The sequence below is a fragment of the Lissotriton vulgaris genome, chromosome 1_1 (genome assembly GCF_964263255.1).
Source record: "Lissotriton vulgaris chromosome 1_1, aLisVul1.2, whole genome shotgun sequence".
In the NCBI taxonomy this organism is placed as follows: Eukaryota; Metazoa; Chordata; class Amphibia; order Caudata; family Salamandridae; genus Lissotriton; species Lissotriton vulgaris.
Window position 1 is genome coordinate 2,137,823,498 of NC_141685.1, and position 23,512 is coordinate 2,137,847,009.

The 23,512-nt window shown below is 42.7% G+C and overlaps 1 protein-coding gene across 6 annotated transcripts in view; it reads right to left on the bottom strand.

Moving 5' to 3' along the window:
• The window catches only part of PACSIN2 (protein kinase C and casein kinase substrate in neurons 2), a 524,922-nt gene that overhangs the window by 212,826 nt on the left and 288,584 nt on the right, over nt 1-23,512 (bottom strand). For all 6 annotated transcript variants that reach the window (XM_086922160.1, XM_086922135.1, XM_086922175.1 and 3 more), the window contains exon 4: nt 1,188-1,423. In XM_086922160.1, the coding sequence (XP_086778286.1) occupies nt 1,188-1,423 (236 nt within the window). The remainder of the gene's footprint in view (nt 1-1,187; nt 1,424-23,512) is intronic.

Sequence of the window (23,512 nt, forward strand, 5' to 3'; positions counted from 1 at the left end):
CCTGTTTCAACACCCTCCGCATGCTCCGCAAGATCTACAAGTGAATCCCCACTGAAATGAGAAGAACAGTCACCCAGGCCCTTGTCAGCAGTAGGTTGGACTATGGAAACGCCCTCTACGCAGGAGCCTCGGCCAAACTCATGAGACGGCTGCAACACATCCAGAACGCCTCTGCACGCCTGATCCTCGACATCCCTCTCTGCAGCCACATCACACCCCACCTGAGACCTGCACTGGCTCCCGGTCAACAAGAGGATAACCTTCAAGCTCCTCACCCACGAAAACAAGGCACTCCACAACACAGGACCAGCGTACCTCAACAGACGACTCAGCGTCTACACCCCCACCCGCCAGCTCCGCTCCGCCGACATCGCCCTCGCTACAGTCTCCTGCTTCCGAAGAGCGACCTCGACGCAAATACCTGGAACACCCTCCCCATCCACCTAAGGCAGACCCAAGACCTGCTGACCTTCAGAAAACTCCTCAAGACCTGGCTTTTCGAGCAGTAGCAGCATTTCCCACACCAGCATCTTGAGACCCTCATGGGTGAGCAGGGCGCTTTACAAATGATATTATTGATTGATTAATTATTTGCCCTCTCCACCCTGAGTCAAGTGAGGTAAGGGTATATGTAGTGCCTAGTAAGCAGGGCTATATTAGGCCATGGCCCAGGACATCATTGCTAAAAGACCCCAACCCTCAGGGTTGTGGCCCAGTGAGATTCAAAATGGTTCAGACATACACAAATACAGAAATGTTTTACTTTACTCTTACGGTATATGCTTCAGTTGGCTAGAATCTTCTTCAACCACCAAACGCTTAACATTACAGATTGAGATCTTCAGAAACCAACAGAAGTAACAATGAATGATCAAGAAGTGTATATTCTATTTTTTTTTAATGTTTCATGACAGTTTACTTACACCGATCGAAAGCATTTCTACACAATAATTAGCCCTTTTTATGGGTCGGTGGGAATACGGCTTCGACAAACATCTATAATGCCTAAAACAAGGGGTCAGCCAGTTCTCAGTTGTGATTACATAACACAAATACCAGGATTACAGTCTAACATTTTATAATCTCAAAACTAGTTGTGCAAGCACCTGTGACCAACTAATACAATTTGTAACCAAGCAATCGGAGGTGATAGGAGGGTGACGTGCCGAGCTCTAAAGGCTCCATACCTCTTTGAGCTTTTTAGCCCAGGGTTTCTGTGCTTTCCTGAAGCCATCGTCCGCTTCTTTGGTTTCCTTGAAGCCTCCAATCATTTGCTTGTGAAAGGCATCCTTTTGCCAGTTCTTGATCTTCTCAAAATCTTCACTCATCAACGAGTGTTTTATGTTAAGATGCAGGTCGCTCACTTTGTCTGCTTCTGTCATTAATGCATGCCAGGCCTTTTCTACTGTTCCGTACTGTGGACCTAGCATCAAGAAATACATTACACTATTAATACAAAACAGCAGGAAAACAGTCAAAGGGCAATAATTCTAGGCATGTTTTTTTGACTAGTTAAGAAACCTATAAAAACCATTCACTCTGATAATATGAGGTCCACTGATATGGTTTCACTATTGTCCATCACAGGATACAAGGTTTATGGATTTTTGATTGTCTCATTTTCGTCCTGTAACGCATGCTATAACAATCAATAGCCATGTAATTAAGTTCCATTTAAATTGGTTGTACGTAAAGGGATCTTGTGTGATTGTCTGGTAATCTGGCCTTGATCAATGTTTACTACATTAGGTAAAAGGGGCAGAAACTACATGTGGGAATAGGCAGAACAACAAAACAAAGAGACCAAGCGAGTTAAGAGATTAGACGGCAAAGTAGAGGAGGGAAAAAGGAAAAGATTTTCATGTGCATAGATGTGTGCAGTAAAGTGAAAACAATTAAAAGGAAAAGTGAAGTTAAGAAAAACGGACCTTCTAGATTCAGCTCCAGAAGACTTAAATCATTAGACCCAAAAAGTACCAAAAATATTCATGGAGAAAAAGAAGGAAGTAAAGTGAGTGTGCACGATCCGCCATCTGGAACGCTGAAATAAGAGCAGTAAAATAACAATAGAAGAGAGTTGGCACTGCCTGAATGAAGTATAAAGCTGAAACAGCTGATTGACTAGTTGGAAACAAGACTGCTGATAAGGGAGGTGGGAGGACAGACGGACAACAGCAGGTCTGTTACCTTGAGCACTGTGGAGGTCTTTCGTCCTGCTCTTCTTCTACCTCCTGCCCCACCCACACTTCACTGCCCGAGTTCCATTTTGAAGGAGTCCCGAGTTAAGACCACCGAGCGTATCACAGTGGAGTTGTTTAAAATGAAGTGTCTTTGCAGAACAGTACATTACGTTAATAAGTGTGGCTTTGTCTGAGTTCTAATCGGATGGTGAAAACTGTACTGGATTTTTATGGCATAATAAACTATGACCCAAAAAAGTCTTCATATGGATTATAAAGACACTCTTTTTGTAGGTTTGGTTATGTGAGAGTACAAATCAGTGCTAGAAAGGCGGGGAATCCCGCCGGAAACCGGTTCCGGCAGCTATTTCTGGGCCCAGGGAAATATGCTGAATTCGTCCTGGTGCTATATTCGAACACCAAGACATAATTCAGACGCATCTGCACGTTTTCTGCATTCTGTTTGGAGCACCAACGTGAAGGCGACGAAGGGGCTTTCTTTTTGCCACTTCCAACTGAGCTCAAAACAAATGACTGAATTAAAGGGCTATCATTAGTTCGAGCATCATAAGGAGGGGAGACATCTGCAGCCTAACACCTAGATGCAAATACAAAGGTAGGAAACAACGGAACACAGCTTATCACTTCACAAACATTATAGAGAAGCGTTGACTTGGGGGAAGGTTTTTGACCGTGTTTAACCCCTTATGCAATAGATGTGCACACACTTTAAGAATGCATGATTTATCTATTTGTATGAGTAAGTACACAACTAATGATTTAAATGGCACACACAGGAGGAAAACAAATCATGAAAGTTTTTTTTAAAAATTACAGGAAATATCACATGACAAGGAGGAATCATTTATGTACATACTTGTAGACATTATAAGTTGCTGCGCAAGGAAAGATCTAGGCAGCAGGTGTCTTAACAAGGTAATATATTTTAAGAAGCAACCTCTGTGACCAATTAATTAAACTAGAACAGATTTTCTGACATTTATGTCCATGTTGCCAAATTCTTTGCAGCATTTGGTTGTTAAATATATGCACAAGTTGACAGTTGGACTTTGCTTTTCAAGGTCTGCCCCTTGCAACTCCACACGTTTTTGTTGCTACAGCTTGACCCTCAATTTATGGATTCCTGGGATGATTATTTTTGTCAATTTTCAACACCGGTGCAAATGTTCAGGTCTTGCAAAAATACTGAATAAAAGAAGAAGATTCAGTGCGTGCACTTTTCCGGGAAGCATCACTGACAAGCGTGGCCTTAATGGAATGCTTCGGAAAGCCCCATCTACAGGGATTATTGCAAGGGTGAAAATTAACAGACACTGCGTGCCATGTCAGAGTACTTCAAAACTCAGCAGGGTAGAACACTAATAGAAGGCTGGCTAAGTATATGGTGCACACTTAAGAGATGCACCTTGCACTAATCCAGACAACCCTTATTGTGATTTTAGTGGTCTTTGATAACCTTTTGAAAGCTCTCAAAGTGCTAGCTGTGGAGAACAGGCTTATCTTGAAGGAGTGTTAAGCAGCTTGTTTTACCAGCGGAATCATGTAATAAAGGTTAAACGGAAAAAACACTCAGTGTATATAAAATATGTCTAATTATTACACAACACTCACTAACACATTGGTATATCTCCTACCTGGAGCTATCAACACAAGTACACAATAATACATCAATTGCAATGTGGTAAGTAGGCACAAAATACAGTCGTGTCAAAGGGGTGAATAGGTCTCGCCATTTGGATGTGAACGCAGACCTACTAGCTTTGCCATGGTTTTTTGTCTATATTGTTCAGCATTGGCAGAAAAAAGTAAAAGTGCGATGTTTTACATGCGTGCACATGTAATTACAAGTTGGGGAGGTGGAAAAAGGAGCAATCCAGAACAAGGTGAGTATGTTAAGTGAGAAAGCCAGGAAAGACGTACGACCATTGGGTGGAAGTGTCAGAATATGTACACTACAGTTTCTCTTCCAAAATCAGTTAATAAACGCAGCTAAGCAGATGACATCTAAAAAGGTGCTTTTCAGCTGTGTGTATGTATATGATATACAATTTGCATGTGCACCTATGAAGGCCTGTAGCTGAAGAACAACCTCTGCAGGCCGTCAGTGTCCTGATCGTTTTTTCTAATCAGTTTGCAGTCATTGAGGGGCTGACCACCTCCCTCTTTACTTTTTAGTAAGTCTGTGTCAGGCCGAGATAGGAACATAAAATCTATTTTGGCCTTCTGTTATGCTCAACTTAGAACGGATTTAAAGAAAAGACTATACAAACATATTTAGAGTGAATTAACACGTCATACATGAATATATTGAATATACTATACTAATTTAGATTGTGAAATAATTGAACATAACCATGAACCGTTGGTGGTAAAAGAGAACGAGACGAGGAAAACTGGATACAAATTTTATCTTCCCAAATTAGCCAATTTGAGTGACCCATCCTTACTTCACTGTCTGTGCCTTACTTTGACTGAGCACCAAATTGATGCCAATTGACGGTATTTAGTACAGGGCATGAGCTATATAAAAAAACACTAATGTGCATGGTTCAATAGATAATATATGTTGCTCCGCAGATAGTGAAAGCATTTGCCCAATAAACAGTGAATCTGTCAAACATCTCATGGTTTGCGCATGGCAGCGTCAAGGGGAGATAATAAAAGGCAGCAAAAGATAAGCCTGAAAAACTAGGATTTATTTTTTTTATTCCAACTTTGCCAGTATATTCTTCATTTTTGTAAACTATTTAAACGTTTCTTAATGGATGCGGCGTTATCTCAACCTTGCGTGTGAAGCTACTGTCGGATACAGACAATGTATGTGGGAACATTTTCAATAGAATTGTAACAGTTTTGCTCTTAGAGTTTTTAATTTGTATCTGCTGGTGATTTTCCAAAAACTTTGTGAGATGTAACTTGCCAAAGGTCAAATACCTCACATCCTGTGATCGCTTCAGGCCATGTGATGTCACTTCTGGTGGGGTCAAAGGTCGTATAATATATGTTCCTGAGATGTCACTAGATCAGAGGTCTTGCAGAGTGACTTCCTGTGACATTATCCGGGGGAGAGGGTCAAAGGGCATGTGAGGTCATTTTCACTGCCCCTATCATTTCAGTGTGCTCCGATGTGAGGAGCAAGCTCAGTCGAGGGCTTTTTTAGGGAATTATGCCTCATTTCAAAAAAGTAGTAATTCCTTTTGTGGATGTGATGCCACAGCAGGGAACATTTGAAGGGCACCGAGCTGGTTATATAAAGAATAAAAAAAACTGCAGTGTACTTACTGAGCGAGGGGCGTAAGGATGAGGTGCTCAATTTGGAAAGCTGCATTTAATCACTGTTACACTACTGTTGTATTTAAAATGTTATATGGCCTCACAATTACCTCAATGTACTGTCACAAATGTTCAATGAAATGAATATTTACATTCTTTTTAAAACGACTGCAGTAAACTTGTTACAGGTTTCTCAGTCTCTGAGTCAAAATCTGATACGTCACCTACCTATACGATGTATACTAATAATGTCCACTTATATAAAATATCAAACAAACTGCATTCATTTCAGCCCGACGCGGTTTAATCTATATGTCGCCCCCATGGCCGAAATTGTAGAGAAACACGGCGTCACGATAGTGTCATACGCAGATGACACACAACTTGTAGTCACCTAACCCCAAATTCAGCACAAGAGGGCAGTAGCTTTGTGGAATGCCTGAAAGAATTAGCCAGGTGGATGACTGACAACTGCCTGAGACTAAACCGCTGTAAGACGGAAATACTGATAGTCGGAAACACCCCATCTATCTGGCCATCGGCATGGTGGCCAGCAAGCTTAGGACAGCCCCCCACCCCCGAAGACAGAGGTGAAGAACTTGGGGATATGGATAGACCATAGATTATCCTTCGAGACCCAGATCAAGAGGATTGAAGGCAGGTGTCTCGTAATTCTCAGAGTATAAAGGAAAACCATAGATATTTTACCTTTGGCGGCAAGAAAAACCCTGACCCATGCGCAATTTACATCTAGATTAGATTATGGAAATCTGCTGTATCTAGGTGCCAACAAAAAAGGACTCCAGAAACTACAATCTGTTCAGAACGCAGCAGCTCATCTCGTTTTGAATTTGCCAAGGAAAGCACCCTCAAAGAATGCACTAAAGACACTACATTGGTTATCCATCCAGAAACGAATCACATTTAAGTGCACTGGGCATCGTATCTTGCAGGGCAGATGTCCATTGTACTTGTCAAAAAAGAGGAAACCTTTCTGTGTATTCGACTTTTAGTTTAGTGACCATGTGGCCTACACATTTAAATCAATACCTATTACTTTGTGACTTGTAATATTAGGTAGACATTAGATAAATATTAGAACTCCACACTAGAATATCGTTTTTTTACTCTCAGCAAATTTTATTGTTATAGGAAAACATTTATATTTAATAAAATCATTGTAAAATGTGCATTCAATTGATACTGTAATTGGGTGCTCTGGTACAAACTTATATGCTGTCTAACAATTCCACTTTACGGTAGCTATCTCAGAGTCACTCAAAGTTTAAAAAATCATATACTTGAAAAATAAATACAAAATACATACACTTCATATACATTTAAAAAGTCCCACTTGTCGACGCGTTTCGGTGCGTTGATTACAATTTTTGGCACCTTCCTCAGGACGGACGAAGTTTAAAACCAAAGATTATTTACTTCTTTCTAAAAAAGAATGCATGTAATTAATATATTATTCCTATAGAGAGTACATCCTAATTAAGGACTGATCTAGTGGTATTCGCTATTTCTATATTCATTGCTCTTACTTGAAGTATAGGGATTGAAGTCCTTCTATTTTGTGGACGACTATCTCCTTAAAATGTTGCGGATAAAGTCCCTCGCATCAAAGTCTTTTAGTCAGTGATTTCTATAATGGAAAGGCATGTAGTTATATACCTTACTGCAGATATTTCCTACCCTGTTTATTGCATTTTCCAGGGGTCACTTACTCAAGAGATTTTAATTGACACTGTATTCACTGGTGTCTGTCAAACAAGGGCATTTTCAATGTGCACCGATTTGATTATCTTGCCGTGCCTGTAAAGTGCACAAATATTGCTTTATACTTTGAATAATGATCTTAGAACTTGTAAAGATACTAGGGATTCGCACGGGCATACATACCGGTTGCTATAGCGCCTAATGCTGACATTCAGGCTGTTCTTCCCTTTACCCTTTCAAGTGGTGTCTTAATTCCTGTACATAAATGACATGACATTCTAGTTTAGTGCGTATATCTAGGCAGTGCTTGAGCCATTGTTTACATGTCCCTTAACTCATCATTGGGACAAGGGGTTGTATACATACCAATTTAGGGCTATAGTGTCCCTTAGTCGCCTGAATGCAGCGTAATCTCTTTTTCATAAAGGATTAGTCTTGCCTAGTGCAGTACATAAGTTATGCTCAGTGTGGCATCATTGGCCACACTGAGCATAACTTATGTACTGCACTAGGCAAGACTAATCCTTGTTAACAATAAATATGGCAACTATTGGATTTAAAAGCGTAGATTGTAAGAATGGCCAATGATGATACACTAAATATAACTTATTCACTGCCTGGGTGGGAGAAGATATAATTGAAAATACACTCTCAACCTACACTGTGCTCTACGGCGTTTAATGAAAAGGAGATTACGCTGCATTCAGGCGACTAAGGGACACTATAGCCCTAAATTGGTATGTATACAACCCCTTGACCCAATGATGAGTTAAGGGACATGTAAACAATGGCTCAAGCACTGCCTAGATATACGCACTAAACTAGAATGTCATGTCATTTATGTACAGGAATTAAGACACCACTTGAAAGGGTAAAGGGAAGAACAGCCTGAATGTCAGCATTAGGCGCTATAGCAACCGGTATGTATGCCCGTGCGAATCCCTAGTATCTTTACAAGTTCTAAGATCATTATTTAAACTATAAAGCAATATTTGTGCACTTTACAGGCACAGCAAGATAATCAAATCGGTGCACATTGAAAATGCCCTTGTTTGACAGACACCAGTGAATACAGTGTCAATTAAAATCTCTTGAGTAAGTGACCCCTGGAAAATGCAATAAACAGGGTAGGAAATATCTGCAGTAAGGTATATAACTACATGTCTTTCCATTATAGAAATCACTGATCTGAAAGACTTTGATGCGAGGGACTTTAACCGCAACATTTTAAGGAGATACAGTCGTCCACAAAATAGAAGGACTTCAATCCCTATACTTCAAGTAGGAGCAATGAATATAGAAATAGCGAATACCACTAGATCAGTCCTTAATTAGGATGTACTCTCTATAGGAATAATATATTAATTACATGCATTCTTCTTCAGAAAGAAGTAAATAATCTTTGGTTTTAAACTTCGTCCGTCCTGAGGAAGGTGCCAAAAATTGTAATCAACGCACCGAAACGCGTCGACAAGTGGGACTTTTTAAATGTATATGAAGTGTATGTATTTTGTATTTATTTTTCAAGTATATGATTTTTTAAACTTTGAGTGACTCTGAGATAGCTACCGTGTAGTGGAATTGTTAGACAGCATATAAGTTTGTACCAGAGCACCCAATTACAGTATCAATTGAATGCACATTTTACAATGATTTTATTAAATATAAATGTTTTCCTATAACAATAAAATTTGCTGAGAGTAAAAAACGATATTCTAGTGTGGAGTTCTAATATTTATCTAATGTCTACCTAATATTACAAGTCACAAAGTAATAGGTATTGATTTAAATGTGTAGGCCACATGGTCACTAAACTAAAAGACGAATACACAGAAAGGTTTCCTCTTTTTTGACAAGTACTTGATACCCAGTCCTTTCTGGTCCCTGGGAAACTCTCTATTTTTGGAGACAGATGTCCATTGTACCTCAACGATCTTATGACTCCATATAAAACAGGAAGGCAACGGAGATCCACTGGGACCCATCTGGTGAAAGTCCCCAAAATTAGGAAGGTGCGATTGGGAGCACGCTCCTTTGGCTACCTCGCAGCAAAAAGATGGAACTCCCTACCTTTGACCCTCCAGGAGGAACGATCAGAGGAACTTTTCCGGAAAAAATTTAAAACGTGGCTGTTGATCCAATAGGAAGAAGTATTACATGAATCTGTGAGGCACAATTTCCCGACATTTCCAGAAACTTTTAAACAGCGCGGGGACACACCAGTGGGTGTAACCAGGCACTCTACAAATTCAGAAATAAATAAATAAATAAATAAAGGCACACAGCACTGTTCCGTTATCGGTGCAGATAGAGAACGGTCCTTACCATCCAAAAACAGACTCTGGCCTCCGCTGCTGCCAGCCACCTCCCTAATTCCATGGCCTGCCCACCAGACCCAGAGCCGAGGCTGCAGCTCATTGTCCCGGGTGCAGCCATAAGCATGGCCCCCATGCCCCAGCTCCAGCAGCAGGAAGCCCCCGGCGCGCTTGTGTTACTGCATCTATTGCAGCAGAGCCGGGTGCACACTGCCTTTCTCCTCTGCTGCACATGCATTTTACACACGCTCCTATCACCCGCTTTGACTGAGGTTTGTGGAGAGAACAAAAACAAGGGGAAGGGAGCCCAAAGTGCTGCAGGAGTTTGTGAGGAGAAGCGCAGGTGTGTTTGATGCGTGACTGCTGGGATCAGAGTGATGCTGCGTGCAGTGTACGCTCCAGTCCACGAGGCAGTAAACGACATTCCAAAAAGACGAGCCGAAATAAAATAAAACAATAGCCATCCTATACGAACATAAATAGGCAGGAGGGAACGTGTAAATATAATAGGGCCAGTTTACATGGAAGGGAAAAAAACACCAGAGGGAGGAACAAATAAAACCAATGTACCACTGAAAAGCAAATATTTCCGAATGGCTGGAAAAATAACAAATGAAAATTGATAGGCGTGTTTAAAGACCGCAGAGTAGATCCAGCATGTCTCGAAGAGACAGAACATCACTGCCTAGATGAAACCTAAAGAAAACACCAGATCAGCTCAATCAATTACAGTCCCTTCACAGTGGAAACTGTCATATCTTATCACAGCTCCTCATCTTCCTTGATGTTTAAGAATGAGAGACGTTTCAGATTATTTCTGCTCGCTGTACAACAGGAGCTCTGCTACTGGTTACGGATGATTTGGTTGCCTCGTTATAATTTGGGATTGATACAATTGTTTTATTCCTTTTGCCTTAAGGGCATCATACAGTGTTACCATACAGTGGTGCCTTGCGGTGGAGCACTATGTTGTAATTTGGAGATGAAACGTCTCATTTTATGAAGTGCCAGAGCTCCTCCCATCAGAACGAACTAAGGGAGCCCTCCTATTTGTGTGAGCACCCACCGTTCGCCCATCCTCCGAACCCCAGAGACACCCAGCCAGTTTAGCCTTTCACCAGCTCCCAGAGAGGCTGCCCATTGCTTCGACACCCAAAGCACTCGAGATGGATCCTCTGCCGCCAGGCCTCCTGGGGCACGTCTATCCAGGTCCTCCTTCTCTAGTCCTCCCTAGGCTCTTGTGGGGGATCCAATCGGGAGCCTTCACTGCAGCAGAATCAAAACGCCAGCAGAATGGCTTGGGTAAGTATATGTGAAAGTGTGTGTGACTGAAACAGGGTTAGATTGGAATAAAAATAGGCCTGGGCACCCCAAAAAAAGTGGCCCACACTTGCTGATTGCATATTTTCGCAAACTACTTTTTTAGTGTTTTAAGCTGCATGAAAAGGAGGGTGGGGGGTTCAATAGAAGATGATTCAGAAAAGGGGGTGGTGATGAACAGAGTGTCTGAATTAAGCAGACCACTCTTACCCAGTCCAAAGATCAGGGCTTGATCCATCACCGTTTTTTAGCTCACTGCACCATCCCAGCTCAGAACTTGGCTATATGCAAATTAGTCTGACCCTGGCCCAGTGCATCATGGGAACAGGGCAGACCAAACTACCAAGCCAATTCTTATACTGGGAAGGAAACAAGCTACCGGGGACCGGTTTCTGGCATTTCAGCTGTCTTTGGCCCGGCTTGCTTGAATCCTGATGGTGCAATGAGCTAGGGACTCACATCTGAGTATACCCTTCCACGCTTATGGTGGACAAAAATGATTCAGAAAAGGGGGTGGTGATGAACAGAGTGTCTGAAGTAAGCAGACCACTCTTACCCAGTCCAAAGATCAGGGCTTGATCCATCACCGTTTTTTAGCTCACTGCACCATCCCAGCTCAGAACTTGGCTATATGCAAATTAGTCTGACCCTGGCCCAGTGCATCATGGGAACAGGGCAGACCAAACTACCAAGCCAATTCTTATACTGGGAAGGAAACAAGCTACCAGGGACCGGTTTCTGGCATTTCAGCCGTCTTCGGCCCGGCTTGCTTGAATCCTGTTGGTGCAATGAGCTAGGGACTCACATCTGAGTATACCCTTCCACGCTTATGGTGGACAAAAATGATTCAGAAAAGGGGGTGGTGATGAACAGAGTGTCTGAATTAAGCAGACCACTCTTACCGGGTTCAATAGAAGAGGCATGGCCAAAAAAAGCAAAACTGAATAATTTCCAAGAAGCATGGGCCAAGTAATTAAGGATGTGGTTTAAACTTTGAACTAAACTCCTGTACCCGACTAGTTTTTTGGGTAGCTCGTTGTGAGTGGTTGTTACTTCCAGTTGGTGTACCCAAGTTCCCCATTAGAAGACTAGCAGAAAAGAAACATGAAAAACGTTAACAATTAGGGAAACCATAATCTGAGAGCAAACAGGAATCGATACTCCTTTTAACCCCTCTGATGCAGTATCATAGTACCAGCAGAAAAATAATGTTACCAAAGAGGCCTCAGAATATCCATTGCTTAAACACAGGAATTGACGAGTGTGACTACCGCCAACATTATTATAACCATGACATTATAGGGGAGTGAACTAAACCTGTGAACTTTTGATGATGAACATAATTATGCAGAGAGCACATTAACCTACAAGCTGTCAGTCTAGCTGTAGAGATCTCTCAAGCACATATTGACATTTAACTTTTGTTTTCTTAAATTCACTGAATTTTAAAAATGCAAACGTTGCCAGCACTCGTGTATGGATTAGTTCACACTGGTGAACCACACCTGAATATCACACAGGCCTCTTCAGCTCAGGCCCCCTGGTTCAATCTGCATATATTAATGTGCCCACAGCCGGCTCAAGCCAGCTTTTTATATCAATGTGCCAGCCCAGCGGAGGACTGGGAATGACACCTCTGACCCAGTTAGGGAAAGGGGGTTGAGGTAGTGACAGAGGCCCATCGGCCTCCAGTTACGAACCTCCAGGGAGGATGCTCATGCCCCCACGTGGCCGCAAGTGGCATATGAACAGCACAGATGAATCGCCAAATCAGCCAGCACGCTGCCCAAAAAAGCAGCCCACAGCAGCAACTCAGATACTGGCCATTGCCCAAGAGCCCGCCTTACCAATCTGACCCTGCTGTGAAAGTGCGAGTGGCTGTGAACGTGTGTGTGTGTGGCTGTGAACGTGTGTATGCGAGTAAGTAAATCTGTGTTTGAGTGTTTCCTGGTGTTTGCAAGTGAATTATTGTTCGTCTGTGCATGTGTAGTGTGGTCACCAGACACCCAAATAAAATGCTGGTTTGTTACAATTGTAATATTTCTTTGCAACTTGATGCCATCCACTTGTAAAAAGCTGTACCATACAAAATCATCATATTTGTTGCCAACCTGAGCAAGTGCATTGGAGGCTTGTATTAGGTGGATGCATTACACATCTGTGAGCCTCTGACAGAGGTATGAATTTTCAGTGGGTCAATTTCTGCGTCGGAGGAGCACTTATCATGGAGCGGTGGAGCAGCCTAAAGGTTGGTAAGGTGTCTCCCACTGGGTGGGCAGGAGGCCGCCATCTATACAACAATAGGAACAAATTGCACTGCATTGCTGTTAGTTAGAGAGCAAACACGAAACGTAAAATTGGCGGTGTAGGAAGCAATATAGGAACATGTATAGTACAATGATTAATTGATTCTATACAATTGTTTGTATAATTTTTAGGTTTTGTTTTGGATGAATACTTGATTGTACGCATTTATTTGTGTATTTTTTATTCTTTTGGATTTGCATGCATTTGAGAACAATTAAAAAAAATGTACTAATTGTTCCAATCTGGAATAAGAGCGGATATGTTCTTCAGCACAAATAAAAATAAAAATAAAATAGAATGAGACTATGTACCACATAATAGGATCAATTTAATGTCTCCTGCTACAAATGTGAATGTATCTATTCCTCCACATCATTGTTTTGTATAGCTGGATGCTTCATTGCCCAGATGGTGGGCGGGGGGGGGGGGGGGGAGTGTATAAGGGTCAAGCCCATTGCTTGATTACTATTATCTAAAGGCAGACAAGAATAAAGCTGGCTCACCTTATACCAAACATGGTGGAAGAGTGGGCTATGGGTATAATTAACTATGTGCAACTCTTGGTACTAAAAATCAAGTTTAACGGATAAATCCTTTCCCTTCACTTATTAGTTCAAACCATTATTGGAAGATACTTACAGCCATGAATCCAGCAACTTTTCTGTAGTGCAATCCTAAATTTAATTTAGCTGGTAAAACTATTCTCTTGAGTTCTTGTGTGATTACTGGCTTACTTGTAGTTTAGCATATTTTAGACAACGTGGTTCACATGGGCTAGCTGCCTCTTCAGCAGCTTTACAATTTAACCTCTCAAACTATTGTAAAATACAAGTCATTATGCTTTGCCTTTATGAATTATGGTCCACGTAAGGCAGTGATCAATAGGTTTTTACCAATAATCTGTGCCACATCTTCTAATCTAAAGGGAGGGAAAGATTCCGCTTCAAGTGTATGCTGAATCTGTTAAACATGTTCAGCACATTTACAGATTTTGGAGAATTGCTTGACAGATTTAGAGCTTCCATTGGCGTTCTTAAACTGCCATAAGATTGACCAGAGCAACTTTTTATCTATGTTGGACTAAGGGCTGAGATTAACAAAGCAAGATAGCTCTTAAAAAATATTGAACCATTATACTAACGAAGATGTCAATTATTTTGATACACATTGGTTTGTGGAACAGTATCATTATGCTGGAACACTGCATTTTGTGAGACTGAGAATAAATAGCGTTGATCTGAATCTTAGCTTAATTGCTGTTTATACATTAAAATTATCATCTTACTTTATGTTGACGGCAAGGCATTTTACTTTTAATTCTCTTAAAAAGTGGCTTCAAGAATTTAAAATATTGCACCAATCCCAAACTGCCTTTTGAAGCAGGATGGGCAAAAATTATACTATTGGATCTTTAACTGCCCTAGCCTCAAACCCTCCAGGAAAAGGTATAAGGTCTCTGCTGTTGCTACACAGTAATGTTTTTGATCGAGTAGAGTGAAGCAAACTATGTTCAACTCTTTAACTTATGCATTTTTCCCAGCCACCTTCGTTTGTTGGAGGCTATTCAAAGTAACACCTAGATAAGAGTCCAGGTAAATAGAGTGAGAAATTATACTTGGAAAATTTCAACATCCAATGGTCTACTGCAGAGGAGCATGTTGGTCCTATGCCTGCTTAAGGAGATCGAAAAAATATATTTTAAAGTCTTTGCACATGCTCATTGCCTCCTGTCAACTCTGGGGTCCTTTTTTTGTAGTATGCTTGCCCATTACATTGACCTTGTCTTAATGGTCAATAGAGACACTTGGCTAAATTGGATATGCTCAATGAAGAACATTCTAGGAATATAACTTGTCAAAGACGAAGAATATGATATTTGTCAAAGCTTTGTCAAAGCTTTGTCAAAGCTGGGTATTATCAGGTTGGACTCCTACAGTAAGCAGTGCTGTGGTGCGATGACATCAACAATTGGAGGATACATTTCTGGAGGGGCTGGTAACGGAGGAAGATCTCCCCACTGCTTATGAGGAGTCGTAGTGTACCAGTAATTCCCCCTTCATAGTGGTCCAGGTCACACAGGTATGGGAATAGTGGTCACCCACGTTTTGAAGCTTGCAAAGTATGCTAAGCCACTTCCCATATAGTGGTTGCGGCCTTTCATACTCCTCTGTGCCTTCATGGATGTCTCACAATGGTTGGAGGGAGGCTGTCAGAGGGCGGGAGACCGGTTTTTGAATGACTTTCGTGACACTAGCAGAAGCATGGACACTCTTTGGTGTAGGACCGGGGCAGCTTATACAGTACGCAAGCGTGTCCCGTATATAGCCCATGAGATATAGACACGTTTCCCTGAGGACCCAAGCGGTTCCCATGTCCAGAGGGTAATATTGGACCTGGGCTCGAGCAGGGGCCTCGCTTCCCTGTTGTACCCTGTCCTTAGGGAAGGCAGGCAGATGGACGAAACGTCTGTGTGCGACAACTGGAATAAGGACCTTTAAGTCCCCCTCATGGATGGAGAATAGAAGTGTACGAGGGCATAGGTGCAAGAAATAGCCAGTGATGCCAGGTTTAAGCCGACACAATTCTACCTCCTCTACAGGGCCCACCTGATGACGCAGCAGCTACAAAGGGTTTACTCAATACAGTTGGGAGGCTGTGCATGCTGCGACAGGACCCCGGCTGATTTTGTTCATGTTATGTGGGGTGCATTGGGGTGAGATCCTTCTAGGCGGAGGTGCTGTGGGAGGTGAAACATAACAAGAGTTAGAGCAGAACCGATAAGCCACTGTGTAGTGGGCCTTTTGCCGCTCCCTAGGGCGGGTAGGTAGAGGAGATATAACATTGCTCAGCTGGCATCAGTGTTTGCCAGGTGTTGCTTTGCTATTCATTGGGCAAGTTCGGCACCGCAGACGCAGGGCAAGTGAAGAGCTGACCTTCTAGAATGGGCAGTGGATAAAGAATGCAGGCTTAAAAGGCTACGCACGGATACAAATATAGAGATGAACTTGGAGTTGTGAGGTGAGATGGTGGGCTGCCTGGGAGAAGGGAGATGGAGGATGGCTCCGCACCGGTTTCACTTGTTGCTGTGGTGATGAACCCCCCGAAAGGGGAAAGTGGCCCTGATGCTCCCAAGGATGGTTCGGAGCCCCCCCATTTATACCCACCTTTTGCTCTTCCTGCCATACCTTCCTCGGCCCCTGCCGCACAGCCCAACAGTGCCTAGTGGGGACTGGGCACTCTTGGGCTGTGCGGGAGGCCGAGGAAGGTATGGCACGAAGAGCAAAAGGTGGGTATCTAATGGTCCCCTCCCCCACCCTTCCCCTGAAGATTTGTGACACCTTGAGAGTTGGGGAGATACTATGCTGCAAGTGTGTTTTGTATTGCTCATATATTGCAAAATGCTAATCAAGAAATCAGAAGAGAAAAAAAAATCTTTGTCTTGGAATAGCAATAGATAATATCTTGAAATGAAAGGCCCAAATGGACACCCTAAAAGTGAAATGTCATACACTGGTGGGAACCAATACATTTTCAATACACAGAATAATTTAAAACAGAGCAAAAGGCAATTCTGTGTTGCGATGTGGCGCGATAGGGGAACACAACTTTAAACAGGCTTGAAATTAGCGTTCTGAAAATCATCTTCAAATTGAAAACCTGCACACCTCACCCAGGCTTGTACTTGGAACTTGGTCGAACTACTATGGAAGTACAGGCAGATACAATCTCGATCTATTTTCTTTTGTTTAATGAGGACAACAATAAAAGGGGCTATTAAGCATAAAGGTGTTATTAAGGGGGGAACTCAGTAAAATTATTGCCTATTCTCTCAGCCTTTAAAGGAGGAATTTCGTAATAGAAACCAAAGTCTGGGCGGTCCCAACACAACTAAGAAAGCTTTTAAACTTTCTGAGTAAACAGGTGTGTGATCTCAGCTTTGGGGTTGACAATGGTAGGCAGATCTCTCGACTGCAGGTTTTAGTCCTGAACCCCAACACTACCTCATATGTTTTATGAGGCTTTACATTGTGAAAAACAAATATGTGATTTCGACAACGTTGTTTCTATACAGGTCTGCTTAACAGGTAGTTATTCTTAAGCCCTTAAAGAAACTGACCAATGCTGATTTCATGAATTACATACCGATACCTTCGAGCAGTTCATATGTATTTGCTCAGCTCTAGATGCCTATCTTAGTGTGCTACTAAAGAGTAGTTTTGAGAATTGTGTAAGCACACTGAAGGATGTGCTATGGTTAGTATTGGAACAAACCTATGATGTATGTACTTAATTGGGAGATCTATTATAACACTGCTCAAATTCCTAACAAATGCAAGGCGCATTGATGATTAACTTAGGCTACTCTCGTTCAGGCCTGACCGCTCAATACAAACATTGTTTGAAGTTTTACAAAAATTCCAGGTGGTAATTATTGCTTCTAGTTTGTGCAGTACAGAACCCGCTGACAAATGCATTTTATCATAATTATTATTATTGTCTCATTAACCTTTAGACTGACTGGTAAGATGTTGTATACGGTTCGGCCTTTCACTCTTGGTGTGGTATTTCCCCTAATGTTTTGCCTTCACTGCTCCTGTTTCACTGCGTTTGTTTTTGTTGACAATTTAGACTGTGCATTTTACCACTGCTAAAGGGCTTCTGCTTTCGGCTTTAAACATGGTAAAATAGGCCTACACCGAACTGGCACATTTAATTTAAGTCCCTAGTAAATGGTACTACATGTACTCCGGGTCTGTAAGTTAAATGCTAATAGTTGTCCTGCCAAAGGAAATGATGGACGGAGCGTTGACAATACAAGCACTCACCCCCAGTCAACTGATCTGGGTTTAATCCATCACCGTTCTTTAGCCCACTCTGCCACCCCAGTTCAGACATGGCCATATGCAAATCAGTCTGACCCTGTGCCTCATGGGAACAGTTCAGCCCGAAATGCCAAGCCATGTCTTCCCTGGACCGCAAACAAGCTACCGAGGACCGGTTTCTGGCATTTCAGCCGTTTTCAGCCTGGCTTGCTTGAATCCAGTGAAAAAGTGAGCACGGGACTCACGCCTGAGCATACCCTGCCAACTTAGGGCGAACAAAGAAAAACCAAAGGAAATGATGGACAGAGCGTTGACAATACAAGCACTCACCCCTCACCCATGGCTGGGTTCAAACTGGAATGGCATGGTGAGCAAAAAAACGATGGATTTAGGCCCAGATCTCTGTACTGGAGTGAATGTATGACATTGTTCTGCATTCTGTCCATCACCTGTTTTTTGCATTTGTCACCCCGGGTGAGACGGGTATGCTTTGACGTGGGTCCCTTGCTCTCCATGGCACTGAAATCAAGCTATCCAGGCTGATGAGGGCTGAAAGCCCGAAACCGGTCCTTGGATGCTTGTTTCCAGTCCAGGGAGGACCTGGCTTGGCAGTTCGGGCTGGACTGTTCCCATGGGCCACAGAGTCAAGACTGATTTACATATGGCTGGGTCTAAACTAGGGTGGCATGGTGAGCAAAAGAACGATGGATTTAATCCAGATTTCTTGACTGGGGTGAGTTTGATTTGCTCTGCATTCCATCATCTGTGTGTCTTTTGCTTTCTAGCACTAAGTGCGCTGGGTACGTCCAGACGTGGGTCCCGGGCTCACTGTGCCACTGGATTCCATCTAGCCTGGCTGATGAGGGGTGATGCCCCAAAACCGGTCCCAGAGAGGACCTTGCTTGGCAGTTCGGGCTGGACTGTTCCCATGAGGCACAGGGTCAGGACTGATTTGAAAATGGCTGGGTCTAAACTGGGGTGGCATGGTGATCAAAAGAACGGTGGATTTAATCCAGATCTCTTGACTGGGGGTTAATGTTTGATTTGCTCTGCATTCCGTCCATCATCTGTGTGTCTTTAACTTTCTAAAAGTGGCATAACCAGAATTGTGACTTAAAATCTGACTTTCCCATTAAAGAGGATTTTAAATGCAAATAATTTGAGTGTAAACAGTATATTTCTACCTGCTCCCAATCTCACCCATTGACTAACAAACAAGTGATGGGCCTTACAATAGTGAAAAATGACTTGAGGAGTTTTTCACTGCCAGGACATGCTAGGAAGTGCTATTTTCAGTAAAACTTTGAAATTGCATTTCTCCTGTTCTACGGACTTTTTTTTTTTGTCATTCCAGCATCATTTTATTTATGAAAATCTACCCTACGTTTCTAGATTGGCTTGGGATTTTTTTTGTATTGTATGTTCACTTTATTACTGGTTGATTGGCGCATAAATACTTTACACATTGCCACTAAGTTAAGCCGCACTGCTTTTGTGCCAAGCTACCAGAGGGTTAAATACGGGTTAATTTAGGGTGATTCATCCTGACAACGATTGTGGTTGTTGCCTGTGTGGGCCTTCCAGCCCCATCTACCAAATAAACAATTTCTTACATATATAAAATAATTCAAATCTACATTATGACAGTCCGCTTTCAGAAAGGGTGTATGCATTCATGACTTTTTAATCAGCACTTTAACAGTTACTAAAAATGACTGCTTCAGCTTTGGATGTCCAAATGGAGTTGAATGTGAACCTCAGCTAGAAGGTCTTTCTGCCGCTCCGATCACTCTCTCCACAGCGCGGGGACACGCCGGGATGGCGTCACCAGTGCGCTTTATAAGCCCCTTTATTATTATTATTAAATAGTTCATCCATGGAAGACTATGAGGGTTCCATGGAAGTCCAAGTCTTTATATATGTATGTACAAATATGAGGTTCTTTTGATGGGTTTTATTCTTATGGGGTTCTCACTTAAAATGAATCTTTCACCTGTCTTAACTTCCAATCCTTTCCTCTGTGCATTTTCCTTGCATCATGTTGGGAGTTTATGTTGGTCCTGTTACTAGAGGCCTTCCGGGAGAGGGGAGTTGTAGTTGGAAAAATATCCACTTGCTGTTTAATTGATCTGCTTCCATTTCATGTAACTTCTGCTACCCATGTACGTTGGATGAACTAGCTTAAGCTTGCAGTTCTAAATAAAATCTTTCAAGGTTTATTTAGCTACACCTTGGAGATGAAAAGAAAATATCGGGGACTCATGCAGCAGCGGAATGTAAAGTAGACTACTTACCTATGGGATTCTCGACTTCCCTTATTTTTTTGTGGCCGGGGGAGGGGGTGTTTACATCGACTGAACAACCTAGAGCAGAGGACAATCCAGGCACACAATGAGGCTGTGTTAATTTATTGCAGTGCTTTTCCAAACAAAAAGCAGGAGGGTAGAGCAAGAGGGATAGCTTGTGACACAGTGGTTTGATAGACATACCAGTGGGGCCATTGACATGAGCAACCAGAGACCCATTCATATATATATGGATATATATATATATATATATATATATATATATTACCTACTGGCGATAGCCAGTAGGTATATATAGTTAGGATTTTTTCTCTATGGAACTTTTGAAAATTCTATGCCTAATAACTTTGGCGTTTGTGGACGGAATTGGCTGAAATTTTCAGGAAAATGGCACATTTTGTTTCTGAGCAGCTCCTGGAAATTTGGGGGGGGTTCGTCAAGGGGGGGCTGAGAAAAAAGGGGGGTCCCAAAACGCGTTTTTCCCATGTTAATTTCCATAGGGCGGTTGGCCTCACTTTTAGCCCGAACGGCTGAATGGATTTCCACGAAACTTGGCAAAATTGTAGGGACTGTTAGCCTGATGTGCCTTTGCTAGGTCTCAATATATGTGCTTCAGTGGATTTTGAGAAATTAACGTTTAAAACAAGATATATATCTGTAACAGCGCTCCGGGCTGCGCTCCGGTTCGCGAACTTTTCGCGTATCGGAACTTTGCGAAGCGAAGCTGATTGGCTCTCCGGTGTCTGTCAACATTCTAAACAGTCCGGAGCGGCCGCCATCTTGTCTCTCGGTAGGATCGAGAGACAAGAGGAGACCAAAACAAAGGGGGAAATGAAGGAAAGAGGGCAAGGTAGACCCCTTCTGACCCCATAGGATTGATGAGGGGAATATTATAAAGCCACGCGGGGCCCAAAAAAAAAAAAAACAAAACGATTTTTTCGCCGTAGAGACGCGTCTTGGTACGCGAACCGGGCAGCTAACCGGGCAGCTAACCGGGAAGCTAACCGGCAGTGTAACGGGAGTCTGAGGAGAAGCTGATTGGCTGTTATCATTGTAAACAGTCTGGAGCGGCCGCCATCTTGTCTCTCTGTGGGATCGAGAGACAAGAGGTGGAAAAAAAAAAAGGTGGAAATGAATGAAAGGGGTAAGGCAGACCCCATTTTTAACAAAGAAGGGAGGTAGAGTACAAAGTAGGATTCCTACTCCACGGGCACTGATACAAAAACAAGAAGAATCCTACTGCTAGTGTGAGGAAAGACGGGGAGGGGAAGCACTCAGTGTTGTGTAAAATACCCCTCACACACCAACAGGCCCCTTGGTGTCATGCTTCATCATCGGGGTCTTCGCACCCCGCTAGAGGGATGCGGCACGCTGCGACCTACGACTACGTGGGAGCGTTGACAGGTGTAAACTATGTGTGGTGTGTGTTGATTGTGAGTGATAAGGGGATTAGATGTGAGTGGGAAACGTGATGAGGAAATTTAAAAAGTACCTGGCTAGTGGGAAAAATGAAAAAAACTTTATTTCGTACCCCTAGCTGGTGCTATTAAAAGGTGTGCAGAAAAAAGACGAGGTTGGCTTGTCTTAATTATGGACAAAACCTCTGGTGTGCGTCGACATGTTTCGGTACGTGTGTACCTTCTTCAGGACGGGGCACAACTCCCAACCCTACTCACGTATTTCTAAAAAAAAGGGGGTAAATATATTTAATGAAAAGTGAAATCACTCATTTCAAGTTGGCTACAATGTGCCTACAGCGGTTTTTGGGATCATGTATTAACATGTCCTGCAAAAAAAGAAAAAACCATTAGGTTTGGTTACCATGAGGTGTTGGCTCTGACAGGTGCAGTCACCTGGAGCCCCAAACAAAGAACAATCTGTAAAGGAAAAGACATACTAGACACACAGCACATAGAACACACTTAGGTTTTTGTACTTATTGTTTTTCAGACATACTCGTAGTCTCTGATGTTTACTGCATCGTGAGCAAGTCCTGAGCATCAAGGTGGGTAAGTGGATCCACAATCTACAATGATAGAGAGGTGGACTCAGTGCTGTTACTTATATTTACTTCTTACCTCCTCCATCTGCCCAGTGAGGCTGGATTCTGTGTGGAGAGAATACTCACGAAATCCGCCTATATTGGCCTCCTTCTACCACCCCGTGCTGCTCCGCCGTGAATGAATTGCGGACGTGTTTGGTGGTATTTAAAGAGAGGCTAGGTGTATTGTCATTGGTTAATTGCCGGAAATCCCAGGGAACATGTATGAAGACTGTTCGTTTTCGCCTCTACGTCTGTGATCTGATTAACTTCGACATGTGACCTATTGGTGTTTGTTCATTACCGGAATGTCCATATATGGTCTTTCCGTTTCTTGGCCAATCATGTGCTGTTCATGGGTCCGGCGCTGAACAGAGAACCGAAAAGGGGAGCGCCGTTGTTTACACGACTATGTATCATGTGTGCATGCGCATGAGTTGTTTGTCATCGTTTAGTTCCGCCTTGGTACCCATATCACGGGACTAAACGATGACATACCGTGGAGCCAAATCACTTGACCACTACGGCTGGAACCTGCCCACAAGGGCCAACGCAAAAAATCGCACCTCTGAACATGCACTACCTCCGACCGGCTATTACGCATGCGCATAGACGCCAACGGGAAACAACGAGGCGAAAACGAAAACGAACAGTCTTCATACATGTTCCCTGGGATTTCCGGCAATTAACCAATGACAATACACCTAGCCTCTCTTTAAATACCACCAAACACGTCCGCAATTCATTCACGGCGGAGCAGCACGGGGTGGTAGAAGGAGGCCAATATAGGCGGATTTCGTGAGTATTCTCTCCACACAGAATCCAGCCTCACTGGGCAGATGGAGGAGGTAAGAAGTAAATATAAGTAACAGCACTGAGTCCACCTCTCTATCATTGTAGATTGTGGATCCACTTACCCACCTTGATGCTCAGGACTTGCTCACGATGCAGTAAACATCAGAGACTACGAGTATGTCTGAAAAACAATAAGTACAAAAACCTAAGTGTGTTCTATGTGCTGTGTGTCTAGTATGTCTTTTCCTTTACAGATTGTTCTTTGTTTGGGGCTCCAGGTGACTGCACCTGTCAGAGCCAACACCTCATGGTAACCAAACCTAATGGTTTTTTCTTTTTTTGCAGGACATGTTAATACATGATCCCAAAAACCGCTGTAGGCACATTGTAGCCAACTTGAAATGAGTGA